The sequence below is a fragment of the Heteronotia binoei genome, chromosome 21 (assembly GCF_032191835.1).
Source record: "Heteronotia binoei isolate CCM8104 ecotype False Entrance Well chromosome 21, APGP_CSIRO_Hbin_v1, whole genome shotgun sequence".
Classification (NCBI taxonomy): Eukaryota; Metazoa; Chordata; class Lepidosauria; order Squamata; family Gekkonidae; genus Heteronotia; species Heteronotia binoei.
The window spans coordinates 170,922,391-170,944,186 of NC_083243.1; the positions used below are offsets into that span (position 1 = coordinate 170,922,391).

General features: G+C 47.4%; 1 protein-coding gene across 1 annotated transcript in view; it reads right to left on the bottom strand.

Moving 5' to 3' along the window:
- P2RX3 (purinergic receptor P2X 3) overlaps window positions 1-21,796 on the bottom strand; it is a 57,813-nt gene that overhangs the window by 23,488 nt on the left and 12,529 nt on the right. Inside the window, exon 2 of the mRNA XM_060262018.1 lies at window positions 14,558-14,693. Within this exon, the coding sequence (XP_060118001.1) occupies window positions 14,558-14,693 (136 nt within the window). The remainder of the gene's footprint in view (window positions 1-14,557; window positions 14,694-21,796) is intronic.

Here is a 21,796-nt window from a genome sequence, read left to right on the forward strand (position 1 = left end):
GGTTTGAACAAAGTGGCCCCTTTTTTGTTCTGAACAGTCTGAACAGAGTCTGGAAATAACAATGAGCCTCTCAATAGCTTTTGTTAAATTCAGGGCTTTTTTTGTAGCAGGAACTCCTTTGCATATTACTCCTTTGCATAAACCCCTGATGTAGCCAATCCTCCAAGAGTTTACAGTAGGCCCTGTACTAAAAGCCCTGTAACCTCTTGGAGGATTGGCTACATCAAGGGTGTGTGAACTAATATGCAAAGGAGTTCCTACTGCAAAAAAGCCCAGGTTAAATCAATGTTTTCCCAAATGTCTGGGCCATTTCTAGGCCACACCTGTTGAAAGTCAAATTTTGTGAAACACCATTTTGGGCCAGGAAATGCATTAAGAACAAGCTGACAAAAAATGAATTTTAGTTCTTGGAGGCAAAAACTTCAAGAAAAAACCCTACCCAATTGCTGTACCTAGGGTTGCCAGGTCTGTGTTGGAAAATACTTGGAGACTTTGGGGGTGGATCTGGAAGAGGGTGGAGTTTGGAGAGGGGAGGGGCCTCATAATAGTTCAGTGCTGTAGAGTTTACCCTTCAAAGCAGCCATTTTCTCCAGGTGAGCTGATCTCTGTCTTCTGGAAATCAGTTGTAAAAGTGGGAGACCTACAGGCCCCACCTGGAGGCTGACAACCCTAGAACTTGTACCACAAATTCCCAACAGGAAACATTTTTCTCCTCCTCTGTTAAAAAGAACATTTTGAATTGGCCAGCCCATCACATACAGCAAGAGAGTGTGTGTGGGAGATGCTTGTGTAATACCAGAGCAGATGTACCCTAAGAAAAGTTTGCGGGGGGGAGTAGTATAGTTATGTGCTCCTCACTTCTCTGAGTTGTGAGTTGGTCCAGGAGCAGTGCTCCCAGATATAGTATCCTTTCAGTGACAGTGACTCATGGTCACTTAAATCAAAAGAGTTTCGGGCTCAACATTAGGAAGAACTTCCTGACAAAGCGATTCCTCAGTGGAACAGGCTTCCTCGGGAGGTGGTGGGCTCTCCTACCTTGGAGGTTTTTAAACAGAGGCTAGATGGCCATCTGACAGCAATGAAGATCCTGTGAATTTAGGGGGGAGTGTTTGTGAGTTTCCTGCATTGTGCAGGAGGGTTGGACTAGATGATCCTGGAGGTCCCTTCTAACTCTATGATTCTATGGTGTATTTGTAATATTTATTTTCTTGACGAATATACAAGAAGACCATAAAGGAAGCAAACAGACACATCTTCAACAACTAGCATCTCCTCAGAAAGCAGAATATAACACCTCTCCACCCCAGCACCACTCCCTATTCCAACTATCTCCAACTAGAAGCATTTTCTGCCCTTCTCTTTATGGGTTGCAAATTCCAATTACAACTTATGTTTCTCATGCACACCCATATGCTGTGCACAGTTCAGATTTTCCCCCACAGGTAAATTACCAATTCAGGGAAATATCTACTCATTAAGAAATATTAGCATGCCTTTGTTGTTGAGACTCTGGCTACCTGCTCACATAGGGTTGGAAATCAAAATATTGCCAACCTACCTCTATTATTTGATCCTGGTCAATGATTGTCAAATACTCTTGGAAGCTGAGAATACCACTGTGCAGGTGGCAACTTACACTTTTTGTTGTTATCATTTGTTAAATAAGACCAGGGTAACCAAATTCAAAGCCACTTTCTGCCACAAAGCTTATAGGGTAACCCTGGGTTAGTCACTCTCACAGCCTAGCCCTAACCCATGTCACAGGGTCAGGCAAAGATAAAATAGGAAAGGGGATAACCATGCATGAATCCTAGGAGGAAGGGCAGATAAAAGTCTAGTAGCCCAAGTTCATGGCTGCTGACTTCTTTGACAAAAACACCAGCTAATACCTTGGTCCGTGGTGTTTTACAGTCATGTAATTTCCCCCTTCTTCATGCTTTGGATTTTTAATGGACCTGCAGTTTGGGGGATTTCTACCTCAGGTAGAGTGAGAGAAGCATTCGTGTTCTGTTGCAGTTATAATGGGGCATGGGAAGAGGGTTATCTGCGGTCCTAAGAAGTGCATTGTATATTTAGAACAGAAAGTGCTTGTGCTCAGTGACCTGTCCCAAATTTGATGCAGAAGGTACAATAAACCTGAATTCATATCCAGAGAACTTTCTGACTTAAAAGTCTGATAGCTTGCATCTGTGTTTCTGCTGATGCCACTAGTTTGCTGCCTTTGATCTGCAAAATAGGCTCTTCATGTCTCCATCTGAACTGTCCGCGTGCATACTTATAGCTGCATGTTCCATTAACATACATACCGCCTCCCTACCCTGATTCTTTCCTGATGGCTGCTTGCATGCATTGTAAATCACAATTGGCTAGGCTTTTAGTTAAGAGAGTAGAATATAATTTTTTAAAAAACAAATATTAAAATGTAGGCATGCTCTGTACAAATATTTTGCATCCCCAGGTCCTAGCTCACACAAGTCTATTCATTATTAGGGGACGGCGATTTGCAGGTGTGAATGCACCAGAGATAGAGCTTTCTTACCATGTCATATCATGGTAACTGATATGGATTCAACTGCCACTGTTAAGATGTAGAGAAATCAAGACACATACTTATATGTTTGGACTAAGGCCAACAGTATATATATTCTGCATGCATAACTTGAATTCTGCACAAGTGTATTTTTAGCAGCCAGTCCTGTTAATTACACACAAGCAGGGTGAGCCCCAGCATTCTGGGCACCTTAAGCTTGGGCACCTAAATAGCCGTACTTCCCTCATGTGCTACAGGGAACCAGAGGGAAGATGGTGCCTACTCTCCTTGCACCCCACTGATCCGTGAAGGCGGGAGGAGGAAGGGAGAGGGCATTCTCTCTCCTTGGCCCCAAGTAATCCAGGAAGAAGGGGAGGTGGCTCTTGACTTCCTCCTAGAAAATGGTAAGAAACTGCCACCCACCTCCTCACCATCTCCCCACTTCACAGGGTGGTGAAGAAGAGGGCTGGCCTGCCATCTCCCCTATCAGAGGGAAGGCAGGAGGGAGCAGCTTCCCCACCAGACAATTGCCAGCAAGGGAGCCTCCTAGGGCTGATCTTGGGGAGGCAACAGATATAGATGATGCCCCTCCACCACTGGCACCCTAGGGAATCACCTAGGTCTGTCTATTGGATGTACTCCTCAGACGTGCTCCCTGCTTTCAAGTGGTGTTCAGAGAGGACTGCCCCACCTCATGAGTATTTTAAAGTGGCAACTGGCTACAATTATATTTACGAGCAATTAAAATAGGATGTATGTATTTATTTATTATTCAGATTTATAGACCACCTTGCCCTTGCATGCATAAGGCTCAGGGCAGCGAACAACATAATGATAAAAACATTCATAAATAATAGAACAAAATAAACAATATATAAATAAAAACATTATCAAATGGCCTTTAACATATCCGATTATGTCCCTGCCCTACAAGAAGATGGAAAAGAAGCAGGAGGCAAAAGAAGAGGGAGGGGTGGGGGAGGCAATGCCAGATAAGGTAGTATGCATTGCTGCCCTCAACCGAAAGCCTCAACGTCTCTGCCTTGCAAGCTCTGAGGAACTGCATAAGGTCCCAGAGGGCTCAGATGTTATTCAGCAGGGAGTTCCACCAGGTAGGAGTCAGGGCAGAAAAAACCCTGGCTCTGGTCGAGGACAGCCGGACTTCTTTTGGGATGGGGATCACCAGTAGAATTGCTCTTTGCAGATTGTAACCCTCTTTGGGGGACATACCAGAGGAGATGAAGATATGTGGGTCCCTGACTGCTTAACGCCTTAAAGATCAGTACCAAAACCTTGAACCTGACTTGGTACTTCGCTGGAAGCCAGTGCAGCTGGCATAGCACAGGCTGAATGTGTGCTGTCTCCAGTCAGGACCCTGCCTGCCACGTTCTGGATCAGTCTTAATGGCAGCATAGAGGAAGTTCCAGTATTCCAATCTTAAAGGTGACTGTTGCATGCATTACTGTGGTTAGGTCAGGGTGAGACAGTAAGGGGGCCAGTTGCCTCACCTGGCACAGCTGGAAGAACACCAGCTTGGCGACATTTGTGATCTGGGCCTCCATCGATAAGGAGGCATTCAGAACCACACCCAAACTCCTGACAGTCTGTGTAAGTGTTAAGGACACACTGTCAAGAGTCAGGAGTTGGCACCCCAAACCTGAATCCCCTCCATCCAGCCGCAGAACCTCCATTTGTTGGATTCAGCTCAATGGACTCTTTTGCAACCATCCAGGGCTTTTTTTTTAGAAGGAATGCTCAGGAATGCAGTTCTGGCTGGTTTGGCGTCAGGGTGTGTGGCCTAATATACAAAGGCCTTTGTGAAACAATGGTGACGTCAGGGGTGTGTGGCCTAATCAGGGCCAGTGCTAGGCTTTCTGGCGCCCTAGGCGAATCACTCACTCGCGTCCCTCCCCCCATTATTAAAAAATATAGGGAAAATGAAGAGTGTCAAACTTGAAACTTTTCACATTTTTAATTTACTGATTTTTAATTTTAATTTTTTTTAAAAAAAAAACGTGATACGTTATTAAAAAATTGTGAGAGGAAGTGCTTGCCGGCCACACCAGGAAGGAGGGTGGAGGGATAGGATGAGGTGGGAGACAAAGTCGCACATCGGGGAGAGGGGGGTGGCTTGGCTTTGTTGAGGGCAGCTTGGTGATGGGAGAAGACAGAGTCTGGTCAGGAGCCAGAGTAATGCATCTGGGAGGGGCACCCAGTGGTGCCCCCTAGGCCAGGTGGCGCGCTAGGCAAGTGCCTACTTTGCCTACTTCCACGCACTGGCCCTGGGCCTAATATGCAAATGAATTCCTGCTGGGCTTTTTCTACAAAAAAGCCCTGCAACCATCCCATTATGGCCTCCAGTCCCTCAGCCAGATTTTGAGAGGCGGTGTCTGGGCAGCTGCCCATCAGCAGATGCAGCAAATCAGTGGATACAGCTGTGCAAAAAGCCTGCTTAAATCAGACCTCAACAGACAGGGACATACATTAGGCAGTTAGCTGTATATTTTTAGATCTGTCTGTCATACTGCACAACAGAAATGTATATTATACATGTTTGGAATAGAGTGAAAGATATATTTAAATGTTCTGCATACAGATATAATTATATGTATACTGGAGAATACAGCATGTGGGGAACCTGCTTATATTTTGTAAAAACAAATCAACCTGATTTGAAAATTGCCCAGTGAGGCTGCAGAGATCAGAACTACTGCTGTGCTGCTTTTGTGCTTAATCTGCATTTAAAATGAACAGTATGTTCAATAGCATGGGCTGGCTGCACAGTGGCCTTAAAACTACTGTTCTTTAATCAGGAAGAACAATCCTAAACAGGTCTATTCAGACTCCTATTCAAGTCTATTGAGCTTACTTGAGTTAATTGAGCTTACTTCCAGGAACGTGTTTTTACAATTATCCTGTGAATCCCTCATAGTTATTATGGGTTGCACTGGTGGATGATCTTCATTTAAAGCTGGGCATGGAACAGTCTTCCCTCTCCGCGGGCCAACCACCAGGAATCGGAGGAGCTACGCTCAACCTTGATCCACCAGCATCAGGACACCCACAACAAAATAAAAGCCATGGTCCGGATCGACAGGGCCCCCTGCAGGATGAAGATGGACACCGGGCCCACCATCTCCATCATATCACTGGACATGTACAAGAGGCTCTGGTCACATGGGGGCCTGGAGCTTAGGCCAGCAAAGTTGATCCTCAGGGACTACCAAAAGAATCGGGTAGACATCAAGGGATGGGCCAGCATGCGAGTGCAATATAAAAGGTTAGATGGCATGCTGGACTTGCTGGTGGTGGGGGGTGATCTTACGAGTCTGTTGGACTTGGCCTGGTTCGACCCATTAGGGTTTCAGGTGACCAAGATGAACCACATGAAGCCACAAAGCTTTGAGAATGTGTGCAAAGAGTTCCCCACAGTGTTTGATGGAACTTTAGGCTGCTACACCCCCCCACCTGTGTCGCTACAGCTCAACGCAGCAGTGCAGCCCATAAAGCTAAAGGTGAGGAGCCCTTCACACTCAAACCCAAAATAGACAAGGAATTGGACCACCTCATGGCCCAGGGAGTGCTAGAACCAGTTCTGCTTGCAAAGTGGGAGACCCCCATCGTGACACCCATCAAGCCCAATGGGGATGTCTGCATTTGCATGGACTACAAATGCGCTATCAATAAAGCTGTGCAGCCCCACGCATACCCAGTCCTTGTGGTCAGCCACATACTGGCTTCCCTGGCGGGCACCACTATTTTAGGAAAACTGGACTTAGCCCAAGCATACCAACAGCTTCTGGTCAACGAGGAGACTGTGGAAGCACAAATTATTATGACACACAGGGGGGCATTTAAGGTCAAGCAACTACAGTCTGGAATGAGCGTGGCCCCAGGGAGGTTTCCAGAACCTAATGGACTCTCTACTTAAATGTATCCCCAGAGTCACGCCATTTTTTAACAATGTTTTGATTGCCGCCTCCTCAGAAGCAAAGTTCACCACCCAACTCCATGCAGTCCTCCTACGGTTCCAGTCTGCCGGCCTGAAGGCCAAGCATGAAAAGTGCCTGCTGGGGGTCAACCACCTAGATTTCTTGGGGTTTGTGATCAATGTAGAAGGACTCCATCCAGTGGAGAGTAAAGGCCATCAGAGTTGCCCCAGAGCCATGCTCGAAAGCCAAACTCCAGGCATTTCTTGGCCTCCTCAACTTCTACCATGCCTTCCTTCCCCACAAGGCAGTGGTGGCAGAGCCCCTCCACTGCCTACTGGATAAGGGAGCCCCCTGGGTCTGGGGCTGTCAGCAGGCCTCCGCCTTCTGGGCCACCAAAGAACTACTAATGTCAAACACCATCCTGGCCCACTTCAATGAGGCTCTGCTGGTGGTCTTGACTTGCAACACATCTCCCTACAGGGTAGGAGAGGTCCTGGGTCATCTGCTCCCCGACAGCTGGGTGGTGCCAACTGCCTACTTCTCGCATACCCTCTCCCTGGCAGAGCGCAACTATGCCCAAATCGACAAGGAGGGCTTGGCAATTGTGGCAGGAGTGAGGAAGTCCCACAACTTATTGTACGGTAGCGATTCACTATCCTGACGGACCACAAACTGCTCCTAGGGTTTTTTGCATCAGACCGCCAGATGCCTCAGATGCTTTTGGACTGGGTTCTGAGATGGTCTACCTTCCTCATGGGCTACCAATATGATCTGCAGTATCGGCTGGGAAAGGCGATGGGACACACGGATGCCCTGAGCAGGTTGCCTTTGAATTCTGTTGACCCAGACCTGGCCCCCCCACACATGGTTATGTTGTTCGACCAACTGCCGTACTGCAACAAGCCCCTACAAGCCGTGGACATTGCTCACTACTCTGCAAAAAACTGCACTCTCTCCCACATTTTGGACTGGGTAGGGAAGGGGTGGCCAACCAGCTGGGCAGGACTGGAGTTTACTGCATACACATCCTGCCGGAATGAACTTTCCTTACACAAGGGGTGCCTTTTATGGGGAAGCCAGGTAGTTGTCCCCCATCCCGCTATGGCAGCAGGTCCTCAAAGCTCTGCATGAGATGCATCCTGGCATTGTGTAAATGAAAGCCCAAACTTGGAGCTACGTGTGGTGGCCTGGTATGGACAATGAGATCGAGGTTTGGGTCTGGGTATGCCAGGCCTGCCAGGAGACCCAACTGGACTCACCCTGGACACGTGTACAGTGCAGGAAACCAAGTCACAACCCATGGTCCCACTTGCACTTAGACTTTGCTGGCCCCTTTCAGGGACAAACATTTTTCATACTGGTGGAGTCATACTCAAAGTGGCTGGAGGTCATCCCAGTAGCCTTGACGTCTGCTCGTGCAGTGGTCCGCACGCTCAGGAAGGTTTTCAGCACACATGGCCTACTGGACAAGGTTGTGATGGACAACGGGGCAGCTTTCATTTCGACAGAATTCTAGGAGTTCCTGGGCTGCTACCTCATTAGACACATCTACTCTGCCCCCTTTTACCTGGCCACCAATGGACAAGCAGAGAAGATGGTGTGAAAGACCAAGGAAACCCTCATGAGGATAATCCATAGGGATTGGGACCACAGGCTGGCTGCTTTCCTGTTTGGCCATTGAGCAGCCCCGAGCACCGCCACCGCCCTGTGGAGCTGCTCATAGGCCATCACCTCATCACAAGACTTGACTGCCTTCACCCAGACTGAACTCCGGAGCCACAACCATCCCCGGAGAGTTGGGACACACCGTGAGGGTTCTTCCCAGGCAAGCGTGAGCAGACCTCCAAGGATGAGGAGGGTGGTGAGGGGGAGATGCTGCTTCCACCGCTTCAACACCCCTACACGGAGCCCAACCATCTGTCTGCGGAGAACACACCAAGCCCAGCGGAAACAGCACCACCGGAGACAGCCAGTTTGGTGTAGTGGTTAAGTGTGCAGACTCTTATCTGGGAGAACCGGGTTTGATTCCCCACTCCTCCACTTGCACCTGCTGGAATGGCCTTGGGTTAGCCATAGCTCTGGCAGAGGTTGTCCTTGAAAGGGCAGCTGCTGTGTGAGCCCTCTCCAGCCCCACCCACCTCACAGGGTGTCTGTTGTGGGGGAAGAAGATATGGGAGATTGTCCTGAGTCTCTGATTCAGGGAGAAGAGTGGGGTATAAATCTGCAATTTTTCTTCTCTGGACAGCCTGGTTCCTGCCTCAGTTCCCTAGGAACTTCCCAGCGAGGCCCCGGCTACCAATGAACTGGCAGCAGTGATGCCTCCACCAACCCAGGTGCTCACAAAGGGAGAGACACAGGCCAGCGTACCTGAAGGACTATGTATGTTAGGTACGTTTGGAACTCGGGGGGTGGTGGTGGTGGTGGTGTTATGTATTGCACTTAAGGCATCTGCTCCATGCCTGGACTTGTTCCTCTGGAGACCAACAGAGCTTCGAGTGAGGAGAACAATAGAAGCTGGGATCCAAAGACTAACCAGTGGGAAGTGGGATTGTGTGTTGGGTTACCTATTGCATGCAGATATTAGATTTGAAAGAACCAATGGTGTCGGGAGTAGGAGGGGTAATTATTTAAGTAGGGCAGTTTTTCCCTGCTGCTTTAGTCTTGTAGTTGCTCAATCACAAATAAAGGATGCTGATTCACTACCACTGCTTCGAAACCAGTTTTGAAACAACGACAATGGCTGCCAGTCTGTTTTCAAGTTCAATTCAAGCTCCTTTAAAGCCCTTCACAACCTGGGACCCACATATTTGAAGGACCATCTTCTTCCATATGTCCCTGTGCACCATCTACTGGCATCAGACCACCATCTGTTGGCTATCCCATCACATAGTGTGGCTCCAGATCTGTGGAATGGGCTTCTTAAAGAGGTGAGGAATGCTCCCCAGACATCTTCAGGAGCCTCTTTGTTTGCCAAGGCTTTTGAGAGGATTAAGGGGAAGAGGGCCAGTGTGATGAAGCAGTTAAGAGTGGTCGACTCTAATCTGGAGAACCAGGTTTGATTCTCCACTCCTCCACATGAAGCCTGCTGGGTGCACTTGGGCCAGTCACAGTTCTCTCAGAACTCCCTCAGCCCCACCTACCTCACAGGGTGCCTGTTGTGGGGAGAGGATGGGAAAGCAATTATAAGCCACGCTGAAAATCCTTTGGGTCGTGAAAGGCAGGGTATAAAAACCAACTCTTCTTCTTGACAACAGGCGTTTTTAAGGAGGGAAGAGAGAGAGATTTGAAGTTTGCTACTTTATTTTGGTTTTAACTGAGAATATTTTAATTGTTATTGTAAATAGGGGTGGCCCTAGGGCATCTGGCACCCTAGGCATCCCACCCCCCCATCCCTGCCTAAAGGGCAAAGCTAGAGGGTGGGGAGGGTGTGTGTGGCGGAGCAGAGAGGCCACGCATTTCCCGCTTGCCATAGCTCTGCCTTCCAGAAGCAAAGCAACGACAGCCAGGCAGCCTCTCTGCACTGCCATGTACGCCCTCCCTGCCCTCTAGCTTTGCTTGCAGGGGCAGCAGAAGGAGGTGAGCAGTGGGGGTGGAGCAGGTACCACAGAGGAGGCCAGGCAATGTGCAGCCTTTTCCAACTCCCTGGGCCTCTCCTCCCAGGTGATTTCAATTGCCCTTGAGGCAGGGGTGCGGAGCAGGGCCCAATCCTGCACCCTAGGCAGTCACCTAGAGCTGCCTAGTGGACAGGTTGCCTTTGATTATAAGCCACCTTGTACCACAAGGAAAGGTGAGATATAAATGTTTTGATCAATCTGTCAGACATGGATGAACACAACAGCTGGTTGAATTATTCTAGCATTCCATACCCAAATATGAAAAGCACAGCTAAAAATAACGAAATTTTAAAAGTAATATAATTTTTTATTTTAACTTTCTGGACCTTTAGCACCAGAGAGGGCTTTTTTTTAAAAAAAAAAAAAGTGGAGTCTGGACCTTAGAATTCGCTCAACTCTTGCCTCTTACCATTTTTTTTTTCTTTGCCAGTGAAGACTTTTTATTTTACTTTCTCAAATATTTTAGAACCTCTTGTTGTGGGAATTTTAGCTGTCCAGTTCTTTTCACCATTATTTTTAAAGTTGTGTGTTTAGGCTTTCTTTCAGACAGTTTAAGATCTTTTGTTTTAATCTGATGTGCTTTAATGCTGCTTTCGTCATCTTGTTCTGTTGTTTCATTTTTGTTTTAGCTGATTTTTTGCGGTTTTACTTTTGTATGTTTCCTTGAAGATATTGATGCAGAGACATGGGACTTGTGTTTTTTTTTTTAAAGAAAGAATAGATATGTGAAAATATGCCTACCATCTCTTCAAGCTTAGTTTGCCAATCGTGAAAATGAAATCTTTACTTTTTTAGAAGAGGGAAAAAACCTAAGATTTTTGGTATTCTAATGGCATACCTACAAAACAAATAATAATAAAATAAAATAAAATACAATAAAATGTGTGTAAGATGCATACTGCTTTCTGTAAGATGCATGCTGCTTTCTGAAGTACCAGTCCACCCTAAGAATAACCATTCTGAGAATTTCCTGTGCAAAAAGAATCTGTTAAAGGCCATAGTGCACATGGTCTGTATAAACAAAAGTGAAGGCTACGCATGGCCTGTCTTCAATACATTGAGGGCAACTCATGTCTTCCTAGCAAAATCAGGACTCAGTGGGGTTTAGATTCAATTTTCTGCTCCCTGTGTTATACTGAGCAGTCATTTTATCTCCCCATGCTTCAGTTTTCTCAGTTTGAAGGATATCCTTGATCTTGGACCAAATTCACACATAAAACACTTTTCAGCACTGGTGTGGGAAAAAAGAAAGAAAGGCACTTCTAAGTGCATGAGAGGCAGGCTGCGGGTGTGTGAAAAACAACACCTTTCTGTGGGCTTGTCTCTGGTTTCTGAACTGATGGATGGCCATGCAGAAAGGCTGGTTTACAACCGCACTCCAATCTTCCTGTGGTTTACAATGCAAGTAGTGTTCCAGCACTGGATTGTATACGAATAGTGCTGGCTATAGAAGAATGTGCTCTTTTAACCATCACAGTTATAGTGGTGTTAGCTCTTTGTCCGCTTCACTACCTTTACCCCCTATAAGTAAACGTTGAGGAAATTCTGTTTCATCTGTATATGACAAAGTGTGCTTGCACATGAACGCTTATAAAGTTAGGCTTCCCAATCCCCAGGTCCCAGAGGGGGATCCCCCGGTTTTACAGGCTTCCCCCCTCCCCCAGCCAGCTGGCCGGCGGGGGAAGCCCCGCCCCCAGAGCCATCATGCACCTCCATGAATGATTCCCATAGGGAATGATGGGGAATTGATCCACGGGTATCGGGGGCTCGGGGGGGGCTGTTTTTTGAGATAGAGGCACCAAATTTTCAGTATAGCATCTAGTGCCTCTCCCCAAAATACCTCCCAAGTTTCAGAAAGATTGGACCAGGGGGTCCAATTCTATGAGCTCCAAAAGAAGGTGCCCCTATCCTTCATTATTTCCTATGGAAGGAAGGCATTTAAAAATTTGTGCAGTCCCCTTAAATGTGATGGCCAGAACTCCCTTGAAGTTCAATTATGCTTGGCTCTGCCCCCAATGTCTCCTGGCTCCACCCCCAAAGTCTCCTGGCTCCACCCCCAAAGTCCCCAGATATTTCTTAAATTGGACTTGGCAACCCTATATAAAGTGAATGAAACTTCATTGGTCTTAGAGGTGCAGTGACTGGACTCAAACGTTGTCCTGCTGCTTCAGACCAACATGAGAAAATATACAAAATTTCTAGTTGTATAATAAATATTTTACAATAGGCATATGTGCTAGTCAAATCAAAGTCACACAATTCTTGACTCAAGAAAAGCCCACAAAAACTTGCAACTGCAGGAGCAAGAATAATACTGCATGAGACATCATATGTTTGCACTTGAAAAATTTCAAATTTCAGGTGGAGGCCTAATCCTTTTTTCTGTGCTCATATGCAGATGTGCCCCCCAGACCTCAGCAACAGGACTGCTAGCCAGGACAGCCGTTAAACATGAAACTGATTTGACTTGTGCATATGCCTATTGTAAAATATTTATTATACGACTAGAAATGTTGTACATTTTTACAAAATTTTTCTTGAATAATTTCACATTGTCAAAGGGTTTTCTTGATTATATTCATTTTTGTATAATAATCTCAGCTGTGAATTTTATTGCTATTGACAGATTTCACTGCAGCCTCCTTTGATTGACCTTGCTTCGGACTAACATGGTTACCCCACCTGCATCTACCTTTATAACTGTGCATTATAAGCATAATGCAGAGGGGAGCCTCGCTTCAGTGGAAAAATCACTTGTTCTTGAAGCAGCAGCAGGACAATAGGAAAACCGGGAGATTTTCCCCTAGAGTTGGAGAGGGGAAGCATGCAATGTCCAAAGAAAAATGTGCTTGAATTCTTTTCTTGAAATAGTGCAGCATTCCTATGCTTTATTTCTTTTTAATAGCTATATGAGTGTTCATGTGGATAAGCACCCAGACTTTACTCACTTAAAGAACAATAGAACAACTCCTCCCCCAATTTCAAAAGAATTCTGGATGTGAGAGCATTTGAGGTGCCCAAGGTAGTCACACAAAAACATACACATTTGCATTGCAGCACCACTGGTCATGTTTAGCCTTGCCATTTAATGCTTGAAGTGGTAAACAATCTGGAAAGCCTGGCAAAATTGTAAGACACACACAAAATGAACAAGTAGAGTGTTAGCTAACCCAATTCAGCAATATATATCTACTGAGCCGGTAGAGTCCAAGTGGTATAGATTAGGGCAGGGGACACCGGGTTCAAGTCCACACGCAACCATGACGCTTTCTGGGTGACCTTAGGCTAATCATTTTCTTTCAGCCTAACCTCTCACATAGACTTTTGTGAGGATAAAAAGGGAATGGGAATGCACCCTGCTCTGAGTTCCTTGGAGAAAAATAGAATAAAAGATGTAATTGATTTCTGTGGATACAAGAATTTTCAGCTGTTCTGTATTTGAAGGAATGAGCAGTGACTCACAAAAACCTGTACCCTGCTACAACTTTTGTTAGTCTTTAAGGTGCTATTGGAACTTTGCTCTTTTCTTCTGCTCTAGACAGACTAACATGGCTACCCATCTTGATCTTTTACCTGTGGAATCTGATTTCTTGGGTTGCCGCTCCTGGTTGGGAAATACCTGGAGATACCTGAGGAGGGCAGGGTTTAGGGAAAGCAGGGACATTAATGGGGTATAACACCTTAGAGTTCACCTTCCAAAGCAGCCATTTTCTTCAGGTGAACTGATCTCTGTTGCCTGGAGATCAGTTGTAATCCCAGGAAACCTTCAGCTGCCACCTGGAGATTAGCAACCCAAGTTATTTCCCACCCTCTCTTATTTCAGAAGCCCATCCCCAAGTCCTCTTACAAGATTTCAGGAGGGTATTTTGAGCTGCCAGGAAAATCACACTCTGCAGGGGCATCAAGATAGATGTTTGCATCTAAGGTTCATTCCCTGGCACCAGTGAGCAGACTATTATCTTTTAATGTGGGTACATGTCTTTACCTGGAACTACTAGTTCCTGCACATGACTAGATGCCCTGCTAGTTCTTGCATATGAAGGTTCATAGTATTCTCACTTGAAAGTACATATAACCATTGTTCCCTCTAAGCTGTGGAGTCTAGTGAGCAAAAATTCTACTTCTTGAGCTACTGACACTAATGGTGTGAGTTACTGCATAAATTAGTTTGCTCTGGAGCCATTTTTCCTGAGCTAAGACAAAAAATGTGTGAGCTAAAAAAACTGAGCTAGCTCACACTAACTCAGCTCAGAGGGAACATTGCATATAACTTATTAAGATCTTCAAATACATATGTTTACAAATACGGTGTCAGTTCGACAGGACAGACTCAGCATGCAGTGCTAAGCATAGAGGCCAGGTTATTATTAGCCCCATTATATTGTTCGCGTATTAGTAAATAAAGCCAGAGTTCCATTATCCAGACTCATGAGATGTTAATTCCTTCACAAACCCCACCCTAAGAACTTTACGAGGAATACCTGTGGAGGTGTGACATAGTCAGCTGTGTCCATGACATGGTTGCTGTACTTCCCGAAGCCCTTCACTTTTGTTACCACAGATGACTCAATGGAGGTATCCCTCATCTGATAGGCCTTCTCATGCAGGAACACCCACCTGGGAAACAGAGACCAATTAGCACCTCTCCTGGGATTAGGCAGGAGATAATGGGAAGACACATAATTCTGGAACTACATAATCCAAATTCATTGTTTTATAGTAACTGGACACAGCTCCAGTCTCCAGGCTATTGGCTGTGAGGCATTTGCGAGCTATTTCACAGATAGTCTTATTGCTCTGTCAGGACATACCGGCCACAGTTGATACAGTAAAGAGACAGGAAGCCCCTTGTCCATCTTTGGGTCCAGTTTGGACCACTTCAGTCTGCTTTTTTGGGAGAAGACTGACAAGATCCTGGCAGCTGTGAAGCCCACCACTTGCCTCTTTGACCCATGCCCACCTTGGATGGTCAAGGCCTGCAGAGATGGTGTTTGGGTCCCTCTGAGAGATACAATCAATCTGTCCCTATCTTTGGGGATATTCCCAGCAGGTTTGAAAGATGGAATGGTAAGTCTGCTCTTTCAAAAAACATCATTGGACACTGCGGTCCTTGCCAACTATCACCCAGTGTTGAACCTTCTGCTCCTGGGTAAGGTGGCTGAGAGTGGTGGCTGAATAGCTCCAGGCTTTTTTGGGTGACACTTGTATCCTGGACCCATTCCAGTCCCGCTTCTGCCCTGGCCACAGGATGGAGACCATGCTGGTCACCCTCATGGATGACCTCTGGAGGTACTTGGATTGGGGTGGGTTAGTACCGGACCGATTTCGCACTCACCTTACACTGCTCCCACATTCATCTTCTCAGCTCAGTGTCCTTCCAATTTCCTATTATCTGCCCCAGAGTTGCAGCAAGGATCGGCGTTTTCACACAGCAAACAGAAACCGCTAAAAACCAGTTTCTGTTTGCTGCGCTTAAACGCTGATCTTTGCTGTAGCCCCGGGGCAAATAGTAGGAAATTGGAAGGACACGGCGCTGAGAAGACGAATGTGAGCGGCATAGGGTGAGTGCGAAATCGGTTCTGCTGTCGCTTCTTGATCTAACAGCAGCATTCTATATGGACAATTATGATCTTCTGACCTACTGCCTCACCAACAAAGGGATATGGGGGGCTGCTTTACAGTGGCTTTCCTCCTTTGTGCATGGTTGGGGAGAGAGAGTGGCACTTGGGGAGAGGATCTCTCCATGATACCCATTGGAACGTGGTGTGCTGCAGAGGGCAGTCCTCTCACCAATGTTGTTTAACACTTACATGTGCTCCCTCATCCAGCTGGTATGGAGGTGGGTGGGCTGGGTTGTCACCAGTATGCTGACTGGCTGGATGGCTGTAGCAGAGCTGGCTGAAATTAAATCCAGTGAAGATGGAGGTCCTGTTCCTGAGTCATGGGGGTTTGCGATCAGGAACTTGGCTCCCAACTCTTGGCAGGGAGGGTGCCATTGATGCAGTGCTGAGGGTGAGGAGCCTAGGGGTGATCCTGGATGTCTCGCTTTCTATGAAGGCCCAGGTTGCCATGGTTGCCAGGTCAGCCTTTTATAGGATTGCCAGGTCAGGCCTCCTCCCTGGTGGGGGACTTTGGGGTGCATACCTGGAGGGGGTGGGGTCTCCCCAACGTGATGACATCACACTGCAGATGTAGCCCTGCCCCCAACAACACTGACTGCATGCCTGAACTCCAAGTAGTGATTTTCTGCTTGGAATTTGGGTGAGCGCAGCCCCGCTTGCAAAAAGCATTTAAAGGGTGGTACCTTTAAGTAATTTTTGCAAGCAGGGCTGGGGCTCACATGCCTAAAATCCAAGTGGCAATGCTTGCTTGGAATTCAGGCATGTGAGGCCAGTCCCACTCACCCAAATTCTAAGCAGTTCAGGTGTGTGGTGAGCCTCTGCCTCTCTCTCTCCCCTCCTGTCAGATTTAAAGGGCCATTCAGCTGATCATCTCCTGAGATCATCTGTAGGGTTCTTTAACTCTGGCAGGAGAAGGGTGGCTGCTGTTGGGGGCATTGCTTCCCCCACTGGGCAGCTGGCCTGGGGCAGGGAGGAGTCCCCAAAAGTGGGGGGAACCCCACCCAGACCAGGAGGCTGGCAGCCCTAGCCTTTTACCATCCTTGGCTGGTAAGATCCCTATCTCACCTCTCAGGACTTAGCTACAGTGATCCACAAGGTGGTCACTTCCAGGCTGGATTTCTGTAACTTGTTCTACTCAGGGCTGCCTTGGAACCTGACCCAGAAAGTGCAGCTAGTACAAAACGCCTTCTGATGGCGACGTCTGCGTGGGAGTGCATTCAGCCGGTGTTGTGCCAGTTGCACTGGCAGCCAATTGAGTATCAGATGTGGTTCAAGATTATGGTACTAACCTTCAAAGCCCTCTGTGGCCAGGGACCAACATACCTATGGACATCTCTCCCCCACAGGTGCTCTGGAGAGCTTTATGTTTTGCAGAGCAACATCTTCTGACAGTCCCCAGCCTGAAAGATGTCCGCTTAGCCTCGACCAGGGCCAGGGTTTTTTTTCTGCCCTGGACCTGACCTGGTGGAACATGCTCCCAGTTGAAATTAGGGCTCTGTGGAATTTATTACAGGGCCTGTAAAATGGAGCTGCTCTGCCAGGCCTTTGGTTGAGAAATTGGTCATCATTCTAACCATCTCAGCCTCCCCTGATTGCACTGCTGATTGCATTGATCTCCAGACTACGGGCAGAATTTCTGCCTGGGTAGAAGGACCCTTATTGAACTATAGTCATTAGATTGTCAAGAAGAAGAAGAAGAAGAAGATATTGGATTTATATGCCGCCCTCCACTCCGAAGAGTCTCAGAGCGGCTCACAATCTCCTTTATCTCCCTCCCCTACAACAGACACCCTGTGAGGTGGGTGGGGCTGGAGAGGGCTCTCACAGGAGCTGCCCTTTCAAGGGCAACCTCTGCCAGAGCTATGGCTGACCCAAGGCCATTCCAGCAGGTGCAAGTGGAGGAGTGGGGAATCAAACCCGGTTCTCCCAGATAAGAGTCCGCACTCTTAACCACTACACCAAACTGGCTCTCCACACCAAACTGTCAAGAGTGTTACAAGGCACTGAGTCTGCCTTGACTAGTTGCCATCTATTTAATTGGACTATAACTTGATTTTAAAATTTTATCTTTTAATGTCAATTTGTTTAATGTTTTGTTTCAACTTTTATTTATTTATTTATTTATTATATCCCGCCCTTCCCACAAAGGTGGCTCAGGGCGGCTCACAACAGATAATAAGACATAAAATTAAATTAGCATTTAAATATATAAGCAGTTAAAACAATCAAAACATTTAAAACCTTAAAACATTGAACCTTATAACAGTATAAATAGCAAGAATCTGGTAAAGTTACATTAGTTTCCCATATCAGTTAGGTGTAAGCTAACCGGAACCCTAATGTTTTAGTATTAGCATGTTATTGATTGAAAGGTTGTGATTTGCCGTGAGCCTGCCTGCGGGGAGGATGGGCTATAAATCAAATGAATCAAACCAGTCATAAGTATTTTTAGGTTCCTCATGAGGGCCTAGCTAAACATTATGCTCCCACCTTTGTCTTTACAACCAGATTTTCCAAGTTATGTGCAGGGTCTGAGTTGGATCAGCACAGTGGCCCATGCGGAAAGGGGGATTCAGCCTGCCCTCGAGCTATTTTCCTAATCTGAGATTAGGACTGCCAGTTTCTCCTGGAATTGCAACTGATCTCCAGACTACGGGCACAAGTTCTGCCTGGGTAGAAAGACCCTTGTTGAACTATAGTCATTAGATTGTCAAGAGTTCACTCATCCATTCATCACACTTGGCTATGTATTATTGCATCTGCTGCTGCAGAATGCTACTGCCTTTTGCCAGTGCGTAGTTTGCACCCTCCATCTGTAACATTAGGATCTCTAAAACCTTCTATTCAGCAGAAAAATTAGAAACGTGTATGAAGTCGAGCTATTTTCGCACAGAGGTTTTGCTGCGGTCTACATTCCAAACCAGATAGGGTTTGCAGAAACACACATATCAGTCTCTAACCATCTACTTTCTGTATCTTCTCCCAGTTTGCTGCAATCGTTCCTTAACTTGCTTTTTGAATGACTGCAGTCAAAATCTGGCTACAAACGACAGTGGCACGTGTTCACTAAATATGTGGGGAGGGAGAGTGGGCACTGATCGTCACCTGGTCATCTGCAAAGGTGACAACACAGAGGAAGAACTCTCCCTACCTGTGATCAGAGATCTTCTGAAGGCAGCATTGCTGCACATGGGGAGAGGCATATGCTTAGTCACATCTTCCACACGGTTGCACCCAGTAGATGAACAGGCAATATCAAAGAAGCAGGACCAGGAGCCTCATGTCTGTTGATCGTCTTCCTGGATTCATTGAATGAATGCCTGCTGTCTGTTATGTGTACCGGGCTGATGTGCATTTGTGTGCTGTGTGGATAGGAAGGTGCACATTTTTTTTTAAAAAAAATGAAAGCTGGGAATTTCCTTCCTTCCCCCATTATTAAAGAAAGCCTTCTGGTGGTGGTGGTGAGGAATGGCAACTGCAGGGGACTAAAGCAAAGAAAATGTGGGAGAGACTACCACATGGATGCTCCATTGCCACTATGAATGCTTCCGTGCTTGGCAAACTCTGCCTGCGGCCACACAGAAAGCAACCTCCCCCTTTCTTTGGAAACAGAAACCAGAGAGCTAGCCTCAGTGTTCTTCTGCCTCCTCAGCACAGGAGGTGCATCAGAAGAGCCCAGGAAACATCACCTTTACCTCTGCAAGGAATGCCCATTCAGGAGCAGCTGCCTCTGGTAGGAGGATGTTTGGCTTGGAAAGGAAAGGTCCCCTGTGCAAGCAGGGATGGTGAGGAGGGACGGTGGCTCAGTGGTAGAGCATCTGCTTGGGAAGCAGAAGGTCCCAGGTTCCATCCCTGGCATCTCCAAAAAAGGGTCCAGGCAAATAGGTGTGAAAGACCTCAGCTTGAGACCCTGGAGAGCTGCTGCCAGTCTGAGAAGACAATACTGACTTTGATGGACCAAAGGTCTGATTCAGTATAAGGCAGCTTCATATGTTCATATGTTCACCAGTCGTTTCCGACTCTGGGGTGATTTTTCTTTCACAGCATTTTACCGGCAGACCTTTTTACGGGGTGGTTAGCCATTGCCTTCCCCAGTCATCTACACTTTCCCTCCAGCAATTTGGGTACTCATTTTACCGACCTCGGAAGGATGGAAGGCTGAGTCAAACTGGAGCCGGCTACCTGAACCAGCTTCCGCTGGAATCGAACTCAAGTCGTGAGCAGAGGGCTCCGACTGCAGTACTGCAGCTTTACCACCATGGGGCTCTTAAGTTTGGCTTGGAACCGCTCAACATTTTGTGCTTTGATCCGCCCCCAAGGCAGCTATTTTGTGATTGGCCCCATGCCTTGGCAGCCAGAGTGGAGTGGTGCACATTACCGCTTGGAAAACTGCAAAAGTTTTCATTAGTTTAGTAAGATTGGGGACCTCTGAGTCTGGCTGAGAGTTCTTTGCCTGTGAGCGGTCCTTTTGGTCATAGCTAAATCACAGCTTCCTCAATGGTAGGACCATTTCATCTACAGTATAATTGCCTGTGACAGTTGAAACCCAGAGCAGTCTTCATAAATAAACTACATCTTAACGTGATGTAAGTATCTCCGAGCTATGATGTTAAATAACTGTGTTTGATCCCATGGTTAGATTACTCTCAGGAAGCATGCAAAACAAACAAACTCCCCCTGGCATAAAATAAATATTCTTCAAATGAAGCTGCTGATCTTTCCACCCTCTTAACATTCCCCCCCCCCCCAAGTCTAAATGATAAATGCAAATGAGATGTTTTTACTATTGGCTACTTCCTTTTCCCAGCCCACTCAGATTGGAAAAGCCAGCCGGAGCTGCAACAGAGCTCCGCTGGAGTGCGGGATGGAGGAATTTGGGCAAGGGAAGGGTTTTCTTTAACCCCTTTCACTAACACACTCACAGAACAATGCAGAGATAGAGCATCGAGAACAACATCAAAACTGCCATCTTCTGCTCTCCTGGTAAATATATATGTGTATTTAAACACATCTTTGCTTTATGAAATGTCTGGAAAGAGAGGGGGGCTGAAAACGAAGAGTGGAGGGAAGATATTATGGACTCAGCCCATACTCTTGAAATCCCTATCTACGCTTGAGTTCAGAGGTAACCTGCCCCTGAATGTTAAGGGTGTTAAGCAGGGCTGGAGGAACAATTAGGCCCAGTAGCCTCTGGGCAGGGCCGGTGCTGGGGCTTTTGCTGCCCCCCGCAAGGCCCCACCCCCCCTCCAATGGGGAGGGCCATGAGCACCTGCCGAAATGCAGGCCCCATTTGCACAACAGGCTCCTCTTAAGGAGACCACCATGCAAACACCCCCCCATCAACCTTCCCACAGCGCAGGAAAGCTGAGTGGGGCTGGATGGCCCCATATGCACAGCAGGCTCCTCTTGAGGAGCCCACCATGCAAATGCCCCCCCCCCACGCTCGATCTTTCATGGTGCAGGAAAGCCAAGTGGGGCCGGATGGCCCTGTTGGCATAGCGGACTCTTCTTGAGGAGCCTACCGTGCAATGCCCCCCCCCCCCATCGACTTTCCCAGTGTGCAGGAAAGTCTCAGGCGGGGAAAATAGGTGGCCCAGGGCCTCTGCCTTGCTCTCAGGCTGCCTCTCCTGCAAGGGAAGGCAGCCTAGGAGCAAGGCCGAGCTGCCTCTTTCCTCTGCCTGAGCCTCGGGTGGGGGAAAGATGCCACTTGAGGCCAGCTGGCATGTGGGGAGCAGGCGCCTAGTGGCACCCAGTAGACCATCCTAGGCAGCTGCCTACATGGCCTACTCCCATGCACTGGCCATGCCTATGGGCCCCCATGCCTCTAGGGGCCCTGGGCTGGCTTTTCCCTCTGGTTTTCTTCCTGCTTGCAGCTCTCCCAGCCTGCACGTGCAGCCAGCAACTGATCCGCTCTTTGTCTGACTTGCCTGGCGTGGCTGCTGCTGGTGTTATTGACAAGTTTGCCTCTCTCTGCCTCTCCCCTGCAGCTTTGTCAAAGGGGCTTTTGAGAAGGTGCCTGCAGCTGCAGCGGGGGCTGCAGGTGGTAGGGAGGGTACTCCAGCTCTGAGATAATTTGCAAGGGGGGCCCTGAGATTTGCC